The sequence below is a fragment of the Protomyctophum parallelum genome (assembly GCF_964188405.1).
Source record: "Protomyctophum parallelum genome assembly, chromosome: 17".
Classification (NCBI taxonomy): Eukaryota; Metazoa; Chordata; class Actinopteri; order Myctophiformes; family Myctophidae; genus Protomyctophum; species Protomyctophum parallelum.
The window spans coordinates 28,116,291-28,133,896 of NC_139719.1; the positions used below are offsets into that span (position 1 = coordinate 28,116,291).

The 17,606-nt window shown below is 42.6% G+C and overlaps 1 protein-coding gene across 1 annotated transcript in view; it reads left to right on the plus strand.

Annotated features, from left to right (window-relative positions):
* The window catches only part of LOC310874682 (formin-2-like), a gene marked incomplete at its 5' end in the record, with an annotated part of 105,936 nt that overhangs the window by 26,573 nt on the left and 61,757 nt on the right, over positions 1-17,606 (plus strand). Inside the window, 2 exons of the mRNA XM_083787544.1 lie at positions 226-373; positions 7,507-7,594. Coding sequence (XP_083643670.1) covers positions 226-373; positions 7,507-7,594 — 236 coding nt within the window. The remainder of the gene's footprint in view (positions 1-225; positions 374-7,506; positions 7,595-17,606) is intronic.

The window sequence follows — 17,606 nt, forward strand, 5'->3', positions numbered from 1 at the left end:
GATTTAATTACATTGTGAAAATAGCCAATCTACAATCTCGCAACATTCGTTCAGTTAACCCCCACTTTATAAATAAGTTTTAATATTATTAGTAGTGGTGGTATTTCTCTGTAATCTTAATTCCTAATTATTTCACTGTATACCTTTCAATTTCATAGCATGTTCTATGTATCATGGCTACTTTTAACTTCAGTTTGTGCTTGTGGATGTGTTTCTTTGTCCCAGGGAGGCGTCTACTTCGTTGGTGTGGGAGGACATCGACGAGCCGGACGACATGGACTTCCAGGAGTTTGCGAAGGTGTTCTGCAAGACGGCGGTGAAGGAGAAGAAGAAGCCGCTCTCGGACACCATCACCAAGTCCAAGGCCAAGCAGGTCAGCGTGTGTGAGAACCTGCTCTCTGTTCCAACTCCCTCTTCCCTGTCTCCTCATTCTTTCTTATTCCATTAACTCAGAAGGGAATAAGACATTTCCTTCCCGTTGTTTTCCTCTCCTCGCTTTTCATCTCCATCCTTTGTCAGCCTCTCATTGCCTCTATTGATGATGTACATACATGTTGTCGCTGTCGCGTGTGAAAATAGCAGATCTACAAGCTCACAACGTGTGTGTCATTTCAATATTGATCTGTGAAAGCAAGTAAGATGTTGAAATATGGACATATCAAGGTTTCTGCCCGATAGCGACAATATATACACACAGATAGACAAAGGTGGAGAGAATAAAAAGCAGGTAGGCTGAGGGGTGGGATCTTAAAGGAAGCATGCATCTAATGTCTATCCTAGTCTCTAAGGAACCTGTGAAATGCCACAGCAGTACTGTTGAATCCAGTTATTGAAAATAATATTTATTATGGTCTCTGTGACGTGAGTTGTTCTGGTTGTGTAGATGAACTAGATTGAACTTGCAAACATAGACTTTTCAACCAATGTCGTGTCACACTTGTGTGTGTTTTTTGTATGGATGCACTTTTGCAGGTCTCCTATTTGTCTGCTTTTCTCTGTATATATCTGCGTGTCTGTGACCGAGCAACAGGAGGAGGGAGAGGGGGGGGATGCTGGCTGTTTCTGAGGTGTTTTGGCGTCTGTGGCTTTTTGCTACACAGAAGAAAGTCTTCCATCCGTCCCGACACCCTCCCGCCCCCTCCTCCCCTCGCTCTACAGCTGCATCCTCTCTCTCTCTCTCTCTCTCTCTCGCTTGCTCGCTCGCGCGCGCGCGCACAAGGACACACGTCAAAATGCACACATTCGCATAAACTCTGAGACGGTGCTTTCATATCAGCCGTGCACTCCTTAACGGAAACGGTATAATGTTTTTTCTTTTAAAGATGGGATCGATCTAGTGACGCCATCACTTTTTTACTTTAGTCTTTTTACTTGAACCTCTCACCTTCTCTACTTAGCACTTTCAACCTGGTGTCTTCCTATTGTGGGAATGTAATTTTAAAGAAGGCAAAGAAGTGGGTAAACTGCTCCCTATGAAAGGCTGCAGTGTGCAATGGTACTTTTCTTTTTTTCAATGTATGTGATTATTTATTTTTTCCCTTTGTTGGAGGGGGCTGCACGGGAGGTTTTCAACTTTGAAGTCGATTTCATAATATTTGTGAGTCCTTAAGTGAAACGGGGCCAGAGAGGCACATTTAAAAGCGCTCTCCCCCTCCCCCATGATGCATTGCGGTGGGAGATGGCAGACAGACCAGGGTCTCCACTAATGTAGAGCTTATTTATTTTACAAGGCTCTCCTAAACACGATGCGGTTTCACTGGATTCCTCGCAACACATGCACCTCTAAAATTGCCCTTTTAGAGGTGCATGCTCCGTTGTACGGCGGTGTCACGCGGCCGAAAACTGCTGACCTGCAAGCTCTCGCTACATTGCATCCGCGTCACATTGTGAGCTTGTAGGTCAGCTATATTTTACCCGGTGACACCGTCTACCAACAAAATATAAGTTGGGCTCAAGTCACCCGCTCTCTCACTTTCTGCTCATCCCTCACTTTTGCCTTCTCTTTCTTCCTCTCCTCTCTCCCTCTGTCCACTTTCAATCTCTTTCTTCCACTCCTATCTCCCTCTGTCCACTTTCAATCTCTTTCTTCCTCTTCTCTCTCCTCTGTCGACTTTCAATCTCTTTCTTCCTCTTCTCTCTCCTCTGTCCACTTTCAATCTCTTTCTTCCTCTTCTCTCTCCTCTGTCCACTTTCAATCTCTTTCTTCCTCTTCTCTCTCCTCTGTCCACTTTCAATCTCTTTCTTCCTCTTCTCTCTCCTCTGTCCACTTTCAATCTCTTTCTTCCTCTTCTCTCTCCTCTGTCCACTTTCAATCTCTTTCTTCCTCTTCTCTCTCCTCTGTCCACTTTCAATCTCTTTCTTCCACTCCTATCTCCCTCTGTCCACTTTCAATCTCTTTCTTCCACTCCTATCTCCCTCTGTCCACTTTCAATCTCTTTCTTCCTCTTCTCTCTCCTCTGTCCACTTTCAATCTCTTTCTTCCTCTCCTCTCTCCCTCTGTCCACTTTCAATTTGTATTTTTCTATGTACTTTTCTCTCCACCCCCCACACACCATCTTCTCTCTTTCTTCTCTTCTCTTGCTCAAGTTATCAATTCTCTGCTTGTCTCTCTCGCCCCCCTGCCTTCTTCACTATCCATTTTATAATCTCTCTCTCCCTCCATCTCTTCAGCCCACTCTGTATTGTTTCCTTCATGATTATTATCTGATTATGGGGCTATTTGGCTGCAGTTAACTTTTATAACATTTCATTAAGTCAGCGGTTTAGTGTGTCGCATGCGTTTTGGAGCATTCTTTTGTGTCTCCTTTGAACTATCGTCGTCCCACCGCCGGAGTCTTTTTATGCAGACTGGTGTTTTTTGCTCTCTTTTTTGTGTGGCAAATCTGGATGCAATTTTGAGTTGCCAAATAGTGTTTTAGGAATTTCTAGTTGTTTCGGCGATTAACCTTGTGAATAGCCTGGTGGAGAGGCTCTCATTGGGATGTGAAAGGCTTACTTTGAGGTGTGTGTGTGTGTGTGTGTGTGTGTGCGCGTGTGTGTGCAGGCGCACACGCGTGTTCATGCATGGGCACACATGTATTTCCTTTTTCCCTCTGACGCTAGCTGATTGAAATAATTGGAAATCTTTTTTTTTTCCACTGAAATTGCTCCTACCAGGAAGGCTTTTATTTTGATAGTGGAAAATAATGCCGTTTCTCTTTGTTGTCATTGTACAGGGCACTGCAGCCATAGGAAACTGGTTAACGTAGAGGAAATATGTCATAACCATTAATAGCCGCCTATGAGTCTGTCATGTAGCAGTCTTAGATGGGTGGGAAAGTGGAAGCTTGGTCATATTCTTGTTGCTGTGCAAGCGAACGGTCCTCAGTCGGATTCCCCACAACAGCCGGTTGTTGTAGAGACATTCCAACCAGATTGACAATTTAAAGTGATTATGATTTTTCTCATAAATATTTTTATCTGGTGCTACGGTCTACGGTTTATCAGTTGGATTAGGTCAAGCATACAGCTGGAGTCTGTGTATATAAACACAACTCATAATTAATCCAGATTGTGTGATGTAGTCTATACTAAATGTTCTTAATCTTTCCAACCAGTCACAATGTACTTCACGTTCACATTTAACGCACACAGCAGCAACGGCAAACACCGTCACACATTATGTTACACGTGGTACAAATTCACACATCGACGGCAGCCGAAGCCATGCACGGCAGTGGCACCATCCTGCTCAACGGGAGCAGGTTTTTTCTTTTTTTTTAATGGGGGATAGAGAATAGAGATGGGGGAGTGACATGCAGTAAAGGCCGTCGGGATCGGGAGTCGAACCTGCGGCACACTCCTACCGGCCAAGGTGCCTGGACCACTGAGCCACGGCCCAGGCCAACGGGAGCAGTTTTAGTTTAATTTAGTTTATTTGATCATCTTCACACTACAGTATCGATATAATTCATTTAATTATACATCAACATAAGGAAACTGTTACATAGTTAAAGGTGATCAAAAGGAATAGACTGAAGCTGAAAGCTTGTAAGTGCCTATCCTATGTTACGTAGAGCAAAAACATAATTTTAGTTACTCGAAGTTGCTTCAATAATCAAATTCTGCAATCAATCCAAATAAAAATAATTACCAGATTCAAAATACATACACCAAAAATCAATCCCACACCCATCTCACACCCGTGTCATCATAAAGATCCAACGGGTTCCCATAAGTTCCTATAAGTTATTTTGCACTACATAACCATTAATTAGACATCGTCATCGCTGTCATAACTGATTCCATAATCATCATTAGATCACAATAGTTAGTGGTTCAGCGTATTTACTCCATCATAATACCTCAACACTGCTGCACTGAGCCGCGCATCAAACCACCAACCAAATCCCTATTTGTTTTATTTTGTTTCCAAAATCATGCACCAGGCGTGCCCCCAGAATAGGGACCCTACAGTTCATATGGTTAAATCATGCACCAGGCGTGCCCCCAGAATGGGACCCTACAGTTCATATGGTTAAATCATGCACCAGGTATGCCCCCAGAATAGGGACCCTACAGTTCATATGGTTAAATCATGCACCAGGTGTGCCCCCAGAATAGGGACCCTACAGTTCATATGGTTAAATCATGCACCAGGTGTGCCCCCAGAATAGGGACCCTACAGTTCATATGGTTAAATCATGCACCAGGTGTGCCCCCAGAATAGGGACCCTACAGTTCATATGGTTAAATCATGCACCAGGCGTGCCCCCAGAATAGGGACCCTACAGTTCATATGGTTAAATCATGCACCAGGTATGCCCCCAGAATAGGGACCCTACAGTTCATATGGTTAAATCATGCACCAGGTATGCCCCCAGAATAGGGACCCTACAGTTCATATGGTTAAAGCATGCACCAGGTATGCCCCCAGAATAGGGACCCTACAGTTCATATGGTTAAAGCATGCACCAGGTATGCCCCCAGAATAGGGACCCTACAGTTCATATGGTTAAGAACACCAGGTGTGCCCCCAGAATAGGGACCCTACAGTTCATATGGTTAAGAATACCAGCACGCTGTACTAAACCCATTGTGGTGGTGATGAAGGTCTGGTTGTTCTGTGCCAGAATGACCATTGTCCAGAGCTTTGATAGACATCTGAAAACATGCTTGCACTGAGAGACAATAGGTTTTGTTCTCTACACCGAGAGAGGAAGGTTATGCTTATGTAGTACACACGCACGCACACGCACGCACATGCTTTTACAGTACATGTTACGTCCGTGACCCACGCAAGCACATTAAGTACGCACAGTCGCACACGCCTCAGCCAACACGACTGCACGCATAGATGCAACTCATGCCAACATACACACGATGCTTCACTCAGCATGCACTGCACACGCTGCAGTTCAGTTGACCTCATGTTCCCCTTTCCATTCGGCCTGTCCGGCTCTGACATGGAAATCCAAGCTAATTATTTAATCACGCAGAAACGCACTCATTCTCACTCATTCACAGACAGGAGATCTAACAGCTGCTGGCTGATGTGCGAATGGACTCTATTAAAACTTGCAATCATACGATCACAAGACGTAAGTCTTAGGTTTCCAGCTGTCATCTCTGTTTACATTTGAATTATTGTTGTGTCCGTGTTTTTAATGATCGGCCAACACTGACCTCAGCTTTTGATCAGCCCTGGATCACTGGTTTGGGACATGGGAACGTATCCCGTGCCGCTCGGTAGTGTTAACAGTGCATTTCAGGTATTGAGTTTGCACGCTGTCCAGAAAATTAAGTCCAATTTAGACCTGGTTGTCAAATTGCCGCGCACCGAACCGAAGGAACCAGATCCAACATTGAGGAACCAGAATTGGTTCCATCACATTTGGAACCGTTTCCAGAACCAGTTTATCACACTGTCAGATCTGGTATGTAGACTTCACGTCTGCTATACAATTCCAATACTGGTGGTTCTCAAACATTTTAATTTCAAGGACAACCATAATTCTTGAGAGTATACAAATGGAACCACATGTTTAATTTCATTTGTATTCATAGAATAGAATGCCTTTTTTAAGCCTACATAATTTCTCTTGCTGAACCGAACCACATTGGCACTGTGACTGCGTGGTCATTCAATTCAAATTATTCAATTCAATTAGATACTTGAATGCACATGCCAGCCACATACATTCCAAAAATAAATTTATATTGTGGATTTCTTTTCCTATTACTTATTTATTTAAAGTGCAATATTTCAAGACTTCTTGTTGATTACAGCATATACAGCATCCAGTATTTCATAATATTAGCATATTTCAAAAGGCCAATACAAACATCTCTATGGGGTTCAGGCCGAGTTGGCTGCCCAGTCAAGCCCAGTAATACATCGTTCACAAACCAGTTACTAGTGGTTGGAATGCGCCTGTATGTACAGTATGAGATATTTTGAAGTATGACTTCATACTTCAAAGCCTAGGTGTGTGTGTATTGAGGGGATCCCATGTCTTCTCCTCCTGATCACTGCTTCCCTCCCAAACGTCTGTGCACGACCCTACTGATGAGGTCACCCCTTGGAACAGTTTCCTTACAGGAAATTCGTAGCTTAAAATATTTCACTTTTATTACATTTTCAAAGAATTGTTTTGAAATGACAAGGTCGGTTGCGCAACATGCGAGTACGTTTGCTGTTTTCACATTTAATTGACTACATCAGTACCTTGTGTGCGGTCATTTCAGTACAAAGGCATTCTCTTTTTTTATCTCTACAAATTTTCAAACACAAAGCTCACAACACATCGCATCACGACCCATTGTAAGCTTGTAGATCGTCTGTTTTTTGCTATGAACACATCTTGATTTTGACTCGCCCATTGCTGTACCTTGGGCACAAAAGGTTTGAAAAGCATTGTGTTAAAGCTCTTACAGTAGTTCAGTGGTTCCCAAAAAGTGGTAGTAAATATCCCTTTTTTTTAATTTCCTACATTTTGTTTTCAATAATTTTTGCAAAAGATTCAAAAAATTCAAACTCACAACATTTAAATACATTAAATTAAATTAAGTTGTGATAATAGCCGATCTACAAGCTCACGATGTGTTGTGAGCTTGTAGATCGCCTGTTTTCACTAGTGCTAGTGAAAACAGCTTTCTACTGTTCTAGAAAGCATTCTCTTGGCTTCTCTGCAGTTTGGCTTGGCCAGGTTGTGATAATCCTGTTTGTTTCCTGTGTCTCTCCTTGTCAAGCTCCTTGACCATACTGTATACAGCTGTGAAAAGACGAGGTTATTCTTCAGTACGCCACTGTAGATGTTATGAAGATGTTCCTTTTTGTTTGTTTTTATTAGCTTACCCATTAGCCACCCAACACCGCCGTGACATCTGTTCCATTTTGTTCCATGTTTTTAACAATTAAAATGAACACTCAGGATTTTACTTGTGTTTTACTTTAGTCTTTCCTGGGCTCATGACGTGATGGCAGACGTTCCTGACGTGATCTCCACTGGGTTTTTTTCTCCGCAGGTTGTGAAGCTCCTTAACAACAAGCGCTCTCAGGCAGTGGGAATCCTCATGTCCTCCCTGCACCTGGACATGAAAGACATTCAGCATGGTAAGGAACTGCACATTTTTAATGACTTAGATCTGTTAGCGTGGCTATTTATTGGCTAATTATTTGAACACGAGTACATTCCATGATGCACTCGTTGGCTGCAGGGTGTCCTCTTGTATCGCGCCTGCAACCTCCTCGATGCAAGGCGTGCAATGTTTTTTTGTTTTCTTTTAATGTTTTTTTTGTGGAGGGACAGACAGTAGGCTGACAAGAAATGGTAAAGGCCGTCGGGATCGGGAGTCGAGCCAAGGTGCCTGGACCATTGAGCCATGGCCCAGGCCGATTTATTTTGTTTTTAACATATCTGCTCTATCGGCTGCAAACCTCATTATGTCCAGAACTGTTACTTTTCAGATTTTAAATTCAAAAGTACTAGACCGGTGCCCAGCTGTAGAACACTGAGTCGGTAACGATGGAAGTTGGAGATCCATGCCCCACCCGGCTATGCAATACCCGTGTCGGAGTACCCGTTCCACCCATCTCTTTGTGTCCCTTTATTCCTATATGGAGTTCTGTGTCAGGCATGCCCAAATATGGAGTGTTGTCCAAAAAACGTCCAAAAAACGCTACCAGAGCATCAAATCTCGTACCACCCGTCTCAGTAACAGTTTTTACCCCCAGGCAGTCAGGCTGCTGAACAGCTGGCCTTGAACTGTATTGCACTGTTTTGTCACTTCACTTGCACTTTTCTTTTTTTTTTGTCTTTTTCTTGCACTATAGATGTTTGTTTATGTCCTGTGTATGTAAGACTGAGAGTGCTCTGAGCAAAATAATTTTCATTGTATTTATACTCTGTATCTATACACATGACGAATAAACCTGAACCTGAACCTTGTGATGTCAGAACAGGCCAGCTCCATATATTGACCCTGTCCAGAGCCCGGGCAGAGGCCTTTTTGGCGGTTCTGGACCACCGTGGGTCCGACTGACTCGACACCAGGTACTGCACTTCGCTGTAGTGTTATCAATTAGGGCGTTAATTTACAATTAAGATGTTTCTGCATCGATCCTTAAAAATATATGTGTACATTATATCCATCTTTTTTCCAAATAAACATTGGACAGAAATGGCAGTACATGACTGTATAGAACTAGCATCAGAGTTTTAATGGATTTTAATGGATCTGTTAGGCTATTATTTATGGGCGTATTAATGAAACATTCCATGCACTCATGGCTGCAGGCTGTCATGACATTCCACTCATGGCTGCAGGCTGTCCTCATGTCATTCCCTGCACCTCGACGTGAGACCAAACCAAGAGACGGAGAGAAACGGTTGAAATGAAACCGGGGCTCTCAGATCTTGTCTTAAGCATTCTGCGTCACTGTTTTCCTTCTTTTCCTTCTTAGTTCTCACCCTCCTTTGCAGTCTTTGTTGTTTGCCCTTTTGGAAGTTCATGCAGATAGCATTGTTTTTAGTACCAGTTTGAGACCTGAAGCACAATTATCGCACAACTATATCGTAACCCAAACATCATTATCATCCGACTCTTCTGATGCCGCGATGGCTTTAGTGCAGGGGTCTTCAACAGGGGGTCTAGGACCCTGTGTGTGGTGTGGTGTTCTCAGTTACTGCAGGGGGCTGCCAAGTCTTTGTGTGATAGGATTTATTTTTGAGTGGTGCAACCACTCCATTCTCTGGGTCTGTCCCTGTGACCAAGCACGAAAATAGAGTGCTTGGACACTGTTGCGCAGCCTCACTCACACACACACACTCACACACACACACACACACACACACACACTGTATATATCATGATTTGGGGTGGTACAGTACAGTAGAGGGACCCCCTGGGGACCCCCACACAGTAACTCTGTCATTTCTCAACCGTTTTGGACTTGGGGTGGCTCGCCGGAATTGGCCCGGCCTCCTGGGCATGTTCCTGGGGTCTGGAACTTCCAGGGACCCCACAGGGACCCCCACACGGAGTTGCACCACTCACTTCACACGGGTGTGATTTAGTTTATACATGAAGCACTTGAACCCTAGCATCCCTATTCTGAGGGGAATATTAGCTAAAAATAGTATATCTACAAGCTCGTTGCTCGCAAATGGGTTTGGTGTAGAGGGAAAAGGGAGCAGACCAAGTACAGAGCCAAAAAAGCCTCACAAAAAAACCACACATTAATTTGCACAACACTGATGATAGTGCTGTCAAACAAGTCACATTTAAATCTATGAAATCTGCAACACAATTAAAAAATAATGTAGTGCTTCCTCTCTCTCATGCTAAGGTGTCTGGAAAAACATTGAACACCCCTGCTTTTGTGCAAAGACTGCACACTGTAAACTAACTGCCCAAACCAGGCGTCCCTATTTTGGGCATGGCATTTTTTTTTTATTGAATATTTTGTTGTTGTTTACAAATGTAATGTAATAAATAATGTGGATCTCGGGATCCACATGGGAACGGCGTGGCTCCAATTTGGTTCTGTCACCACTCTGTGACATCAGTCATCTATGACACATCCATTATGTATGACTCCACATTTTCAGCCCAATCGGAGCCCAATTAATTTTCCATTAGTGCATTTATTTTGGGGCTTTTATGCCTTTATTGATAGGACAGCAGGCTGGCAGGAAATTGGGGAGAGAGAGCTGAGGAGTGACACGCAGCAAAGGTCACCGGGATCTTAGAGTATATACTGTATATAATAGAGACGTCAACGAGGGGAATCATTGAAGCGAAAAAGACATGGTGACCAAAAGTGGTATTGCAGCTTCAAGCGGCACCGGGCCATAAGCACTTTGGAACATTTGTTTTGAAAGGTGCAATATAAATAAAGTTCATTATCATCATCGAGCCATAGGTGAGCGCGAGCCATAGGGGAACACGAGCCATAGCCACGGTGCTCGTTAATGTTTTTGGCCCAGCGCGTTTACATATGGCCCAATTCCAACCCAGAATGCACTCGGAAGAAGTGGTGAGAACGCCTCATGCGTTGGGTGAGCAACTCAATGCAAGTGGATGGTGGGGGAGTGGATGGTGGGGAAATCCGGTGACGTCTCTATTATTGTCTCCACCAGGCCGAAGGCATGTGGGGAGAGTATGTTTTGCACTCCGTCCGTCCGTGTGTCCGTCCGTCCGTCCGTGTGTCCGTCCGTCCGTCCGTCCGTGTGTCCGTGAGCAGCTAATCTCGGCCACCGTTAACCCGGTCGATGCCACATTTTGCACACACACTCCCTGGATGCCAACGATGAACCTCTGCCCCAAACTTTCCAGAACGGCCTGTTATAGCGCCACCAGGAGGCCGCTTTGTGCAAAACAAGTTTTTGCACAGTACACCTACAGATTTTGTCCAAACATCACGCAAATTGGTACACAGTCTCTCTAGAGCCATTCAACGAAACCGGTCTTTCAGATTTCTCACACTCCATCCTGATTGGTTAAGATTGGCTTCCAAAGTTCACAGGAGTGCTCAGTTTCAAACAAAATGCTGCAAATCATGAACACATCGCGTGATTTCCGTGAAATTGTGTACCCACATTCCCACTAGGCCGAGGACAAAATGCCACATGAACAATTTCAACTCAGACTCAAGGTGGTGCTATAACTGGCCGAAAAGTGTTTTTACCTCTAACTGCACGGATCTGTGGATAACTTTGTATGCCAACTCCCTAGAGGCCAAGGAAAAACCTTTGCCTGGAATTTTTCACATCTGCTCTTTATAGCGCCACCAGGAGGCCGAGATATGTAAAACACATTTTCTATTATTACTCCTTCAGATTTTATCCACATTTCACGCAAATCGGTATACACTATCTCCATAGTCATGTGATCAAGACGGAGCGCCACCATTTCCCATCTTCCATCCTGATTAACTAAGATTGGCTTCCAAAGCTCACACGATTCGTCCATTTCCAAAAAAGGCCACAAATCACAAACACAGTGTGCAATTTCCGTTAAATTATACACGCACATTTTCACTAGGCCGAGGACGACATGCCACAATTCTTTCCTCAAAATCAGCCTCACGGTGGCGCTATAACAGGCCAATTCCTGTTTTTAGCTATAACTGCATCGATCTGTATACAACTTATGTATGCACACATGGAAAAACATTGTACCTGCATCCCTCCAACACGAACCTCCGGCCCAAATCTTCCTCAACAGCCTGTTATAGCGCCACCATGAGGCCACAACCTGACCTGCCCTGGTGGAGACCTGTGCCGATTGGCACTTTGTCTAGTTTTATAACTATGTTCGGCATCTGCATTTGAACCAGAGACTCGCTGTCGGGCTGCATTGCAGCCTAGGTGCCCGCCGGACCGCTACGCCAGCGCGCCCGGGCCAGGACATAACCGGTTAACAAAGGAACGATAGGAAAAACTATTACTGTCAATTGAAACGGACAGCTGTTATTTTGACATTTCAGTTTAGCAGACACGTTGCAGGAAAGGCCTGTCATGTCACATATAAGTTGAGGACCCTGGAACCGTATACAGTAGCTCACAGGCATTAGACAGACCATTGCGTCAATATGTCACGGGTTTGAGCCCTGTAACGATGTCCATGCCTGCCAAGACGCACGTCACCAAGATCTCACAAATACAGAATAAATATTGATGCTTTGTTGATCACCATGAATGAGTATGGTTCTCAAACACTTTCATTGCAAAGACCCCCAAAATGATATGCTTTTGGCTGAGGACCCCATTAAAAAACAAATGATAAAAAAAATCCCGGGAGAGGATAATGTTTTGTCGACAATCTATAAGCTTTAAGCCAAGTCTTTGAGCATGTTTTAAATAGTCCTCATTTCACCCCCATTTTAGATATAGCATATATACAAGCTCGCCGCAATTCACTTTGTGCCACGCTGCGAGTTTGTACATCTACTATTTTTGGAAAGTGAGATGTACTAATTTTAGAAGGCATTTGTAGAATCGGCCTCGGGTCTTAATAGGTTAACCTAATGGGTTAACCCCTCCATAAGGTGATAGTGAGGATATACACACACACATGCACACGCGCACACACAAGTACCGACTCTTGTCGATCCTATGCTGGTAGCCATGAAACTATACAGTGACACTTGTGGACGTTCCTCCACCAGGCCTTCCGCCTTGTCCTCAGATTAATGACTCATGCTCTCTCTCTCTCCCTCTCTCTCTCTCTCTCTCTCATGTCTCTGGCGCCTTCGCTCAGGGACTACTGGGATTTCTGGCATTATCATAATTAGAGGCCTGCCAAGGCAAACTGCAGTAAATGCTTTTCACTGTAGATAAATCGTACATTTCTCTTTTTACTCACTGTAGATTACGGTCCATATTGCTGATGATACTGTGACACACACACACACACACACACCAATATGATAAAATCACTGTTCACTGCACAAAACTTAAACTATGCATACCGAGCACAAAAGTCTGCATGTTTTGGCTGTGTACATTGCCGGGTATGGACTAGTTTTAAATTGATTTTTAAAAACATACAAGGTTTGTTTCCACCCGGCAGCAACGATATACTACCTAACAATACTGTGAATCTACTGAAGGACCTCAACTTTTACATGACATGACAGCCTACACATGTTTGGCACAACGCAGCAACTAGATGGCCATTGAAAGGTTTTGCATTTCATTTAGCTATTTATTTTCATTTCATAGGAATGTAGACATTAGACAATCAGAGCTACACAATGAGCTGACTCTTGCTTGGATTCACCCAGCAGTTTTGGAAATAACAGCTTTTGAGAAAACACTCCTTCAATGTTTTGGCACAGATTCGTACACTTTTCAGCTCAAAATAACATTGTTGTAAAGATAATTTATGCTTTATTATGATATATTTATTTAATAGTAGGATGGGGTTAATTGCTGAGGACATATTTCCCGTATGTGCAAATATACAGTGATAATTACCAACAACAACTTTATCCAACAAATGAATAATGGTGAATGTGGTACACCAAAATGTATTCTAATTTAATTAAATTTGAGCTTAATTTGGATTATGAAATTATTGTTTGAGTTTAATACACCAACCGTCCGTAATCAGCTTGAAACTTTTAATCAGTAACAGCTGCTCTCCCTGTTGAGTAATCAAAATGTGTCAAATAGGTAATTATCACCTCAATCAACCACTGCTAAGCTGTCAATTTCGTTTTTGTGCATTGATGAGACCGAAATGTAAAAAGAAGAAATACAGATTTCTTTACCCACATGTACTCTAGCATCCAAATTCTTAGCATGTCATAATTTGCGAACATTTAGCCAAAATAACCTGTCCACAATCTCTCAACGGGTTAGGTTTCGATGAGCTTGTAGATCGGCTAGTTTTGGCAAAGAGAATTGGTATAGAGGGAAGAAAGGAAGGGCCCTGGTCAGCAAAGTATATAGGGTTGAATGGGTTAAATGTAAATAATGTTGTTGGGCAGAAACCTTTTATGTCTATATTACGTTTATTCAAAAATGTATGTGCTACTTGATCTTACTACAGTGTCACAAGTATCAAAAATAGCAGAGCCACAAGCTCATTTTGAGATCTGCCATTTTGGAATCATGAAAAGTAACAGTTTTGGACATATGAGGTTTCCACCCGACAGGCGATACAAGTTGTGCAAGGTGCATTTGACCGGCAAATTTGAGCTAACCAGGTCACATTCCAAACCTTTTGCAATGTGACTGGTCAGGACAGGGTTAACCTTCCAGTGACCGCATTAATAATTTGAGGAACATATTCTGACAAAAACCCAAAATGTAAATAGTTCCTTTTCAACGCAAAGTGGGAATACAAACTGATCCAAGCACAGCTGCGCATCAAATGTTACACACAGTCTTCATGTGGTAAGATCATTGTACAGCGACAGATTGGGGAAACAGCCCATCCCCAGTTTTATGTGACAGTTATTTGACAGGTTCCCAGCGAGGAACAATGGTTTTCCAGGTTCCCAGCGGGGAACAATGGTTTTCAGACACTCGATATAAAGGGGGGGGGGGGCTCAATTTGTTTTTACAAAATACAGAAAAGGACACGACACTGTACTGTATGAAAAAGTTATGATTAATGTTCCATAGGAGATATTAACCACTTGTACAGTAAGCCCTATTGTCGTGTGACGAATAGCAAAAATACAGTAGCCAATCTATAGTATAAGCTCACAACATTGTTGTGAGCTTGTTGTGAGCTTGTTGGCCATTTTTGAAAATTGTTAAAAATAAATCTGCCTATAAACGCATGCCCAAAATAGGGCCGACAGGTTGAATGAAAGGATTTCTTTTTTATCTGCTTATTCTTTTTACATACAGAATCAACTCTAATACAAGGAGATTAATTTATAGGACCACTTGGCATGATGATAAAATGTAATTTTAGCAGCGTGGCCCACAGATGCTCTTAGCTCCTCAAGGGCATCCCAAGAAATCCACAGAAGAAAATAAAACTAATTCAGTGTAGTTTTTAGGAACTCTTTTTACGGCACAATGAATAACAAAATAAAAAAATATCTAATGAGGCCTTTAATATAGCTTTGTTTATGTAGAACAGGACAATTGTCCCACAGCATGAAATCATGAGGTTTTTCCTGTCCATATTCAGTATGAACCCCGCTGGGACAAAACATTTGTTCATTCTTCAGTAAACATTGTCCAGAATATAGTAAATGTGTTGGCGAGGTTATGAAATGACCTGGTCTAAAGTTGCATGAACACACCACATTTGAAGCTCATTGTTTATCACAGCCCAGTGAAGAGAGCAATCTGTAAACAGCATTGTTGTGGAAATATTATCCCAGAACAATTGTCAGCCTAGACCAGAACAGAAAACGATTGTCACAAACGCAAAAATTTGGGGAAAATTATTGTATAAATTACTATATTACATTTGAACTTGGAACAGTGTGACATGGTAGAACAAATCTTAATTAGATTGTATGTTGAGTTTTTCCATGTTTTCAAGCTCCGTCTCACACGTTGCATATTGGCTCACAAATAACCTCAAGTGGGGAGAATACTCTCTGACATATTTCTCAAGGCCTTGCCTGTCGTGGCTTTGTTTGCCCTCCATATTTAAATTATAAACAGAGAAGGACGAATCGCTTGCAGATTTCTGTACAATTTGCATGAGTAACGCAGGCTATCCCTTTGAGACTGGTCCTCTTCCCTGCAATGCTTTACCACTTCACATTTACATAACCCCCGCTCTCATTTTCCATGTGCTGGAGTGTACATTAGTGATTGTTTGAGGTTGCACAAATCCCTATAGAGACTGCATGTTTTGACTTTACTCAACCAGTAAAAATGCTGTCAAATTCACAGGAACAGGCAGACTGATCCCGTGATTGTATTATTGTGTTCCCATGTACAGTACGTTCTGTGTACACTTTTAGTTTTTCTTAAGCAGCTTTTAGAAACACCCTTTAAATGTGTAATTTACAGATGTCATTTCCTGGGGTCTAGTAGGACTTAGTAGTAGTAACTAATAATAAAGAATAAAAAAAAAATACATATTTAGCCAATTGTTCAAATGCTAAAATAGTTAAAACGAAAGAAAGCAAAGCAGCAAATAAACAAATTAACACTCATATTTTACTTTCTCTAATAACCTAAAACATGGTGTGAAAAAAACGTGGTTGAAAAAAACCCAAAGTGGTCCTTTAACCTAAGTTATGACCTTAAACACTTAAACCCCAGCATCCGTATTGTGGCTAATGGCAGGGAAAACTTTCCCCAAAAGTACAGAAAAGACACTGGCATAAAGCCCAGAGGGACTCCGCTCAACTATAATAGGGTTTAAGTGGTTAAGCACTCTTTCTTAATATCATACCCTTTTCACATCAGACATTATGACTGGTAGATAGCTGAAGGTAATAACATTAATGGTGGGCGTGTTTTGTTGCGACCACAGGTCGCATTTAAAATCTTAGGTTTCTTTGTCCGTCACTCAAAATCACTCAAAATCACCACACATGGGGAAAGCCCCCATATATGGTGCCCAGGTCTCGTGACATGTGACATCAGTGATGTAGATCCCCGATGTCATAGTAATCTTGATTGCGACCTGCTGTCGCAATTAAGCCCATATATGGAGATCCCTGGTATCAATATTGGCCAGCAACTCTACATCTGATCTCAAACCCTTAGATCTCCATGTATGGATATATGTCAGAACCGGTTCTGACATTCCATATGTTAATCCTTCCCCATCCACCCTTCCTCTTCGATGTCTCCCTTTTGACTGATACCTGTCCATTCAAACTCTAGATGGGCCTGCCCAAAAAAGTACTCAACAGTAGGCCCGAAAATGAAGGCCCGGCCCTACCTGGGCCCTCATCAAACCCTGTACACTCAAGATACTGCCCCCGCTGCCACCTTAGATCTCCATATATGGAGCTGACCTGTTCTGACATTCTATGTTGATCTGACCTCATCAAACCCTGTACACTCAAGACACACTCCATATATGGCCAGTACATAATTCATTCCATATGTTGATCTGACCCCCCCATGAAAAAGCACCAGTGCTCGCCCATAATCTGCTGTCAAGCTTCTCGCCCTCGGGCGTCTTACTGGTTTAGGTGTTAGGTTTGTGAACAGCACCTGTACACTTAACTTCATGCTGGCACACAGAAAAACCTAAATGAAACGCACCCATCATTTAAAGACGGGTGCAATGGCTTTTTGGGGCATTTAATTTTGAAGTTCTACTCTGAAGCGGAAAGATGTGCGAACCAATCAGAGCGTTGCATCCCCTCAGGCTATATGGGATCGTACTGTAGCTCCGCTACATGTGCGACCCTATTGTTTTGGCATAGATTGTTAGGTATGCCCATATGATGACCACGGATTGATTGAAAATTGTATTTCACAGAATGAAGAACCGAATGCACAAGTCAATACAAAAACTGCTACTTTGAGGACAAAACCATGAAAAGCAATTTATATCCTTTACTACCTTTTTTTTTTGTTGTCTTGTCTTGTTTTGTGATGGAACCGGGGAGGGTGGGGTATATGTGGGGTTGTTTGTCTACAAAAATTGAAAATCTTATAAATAAAGTTATAAAAAAA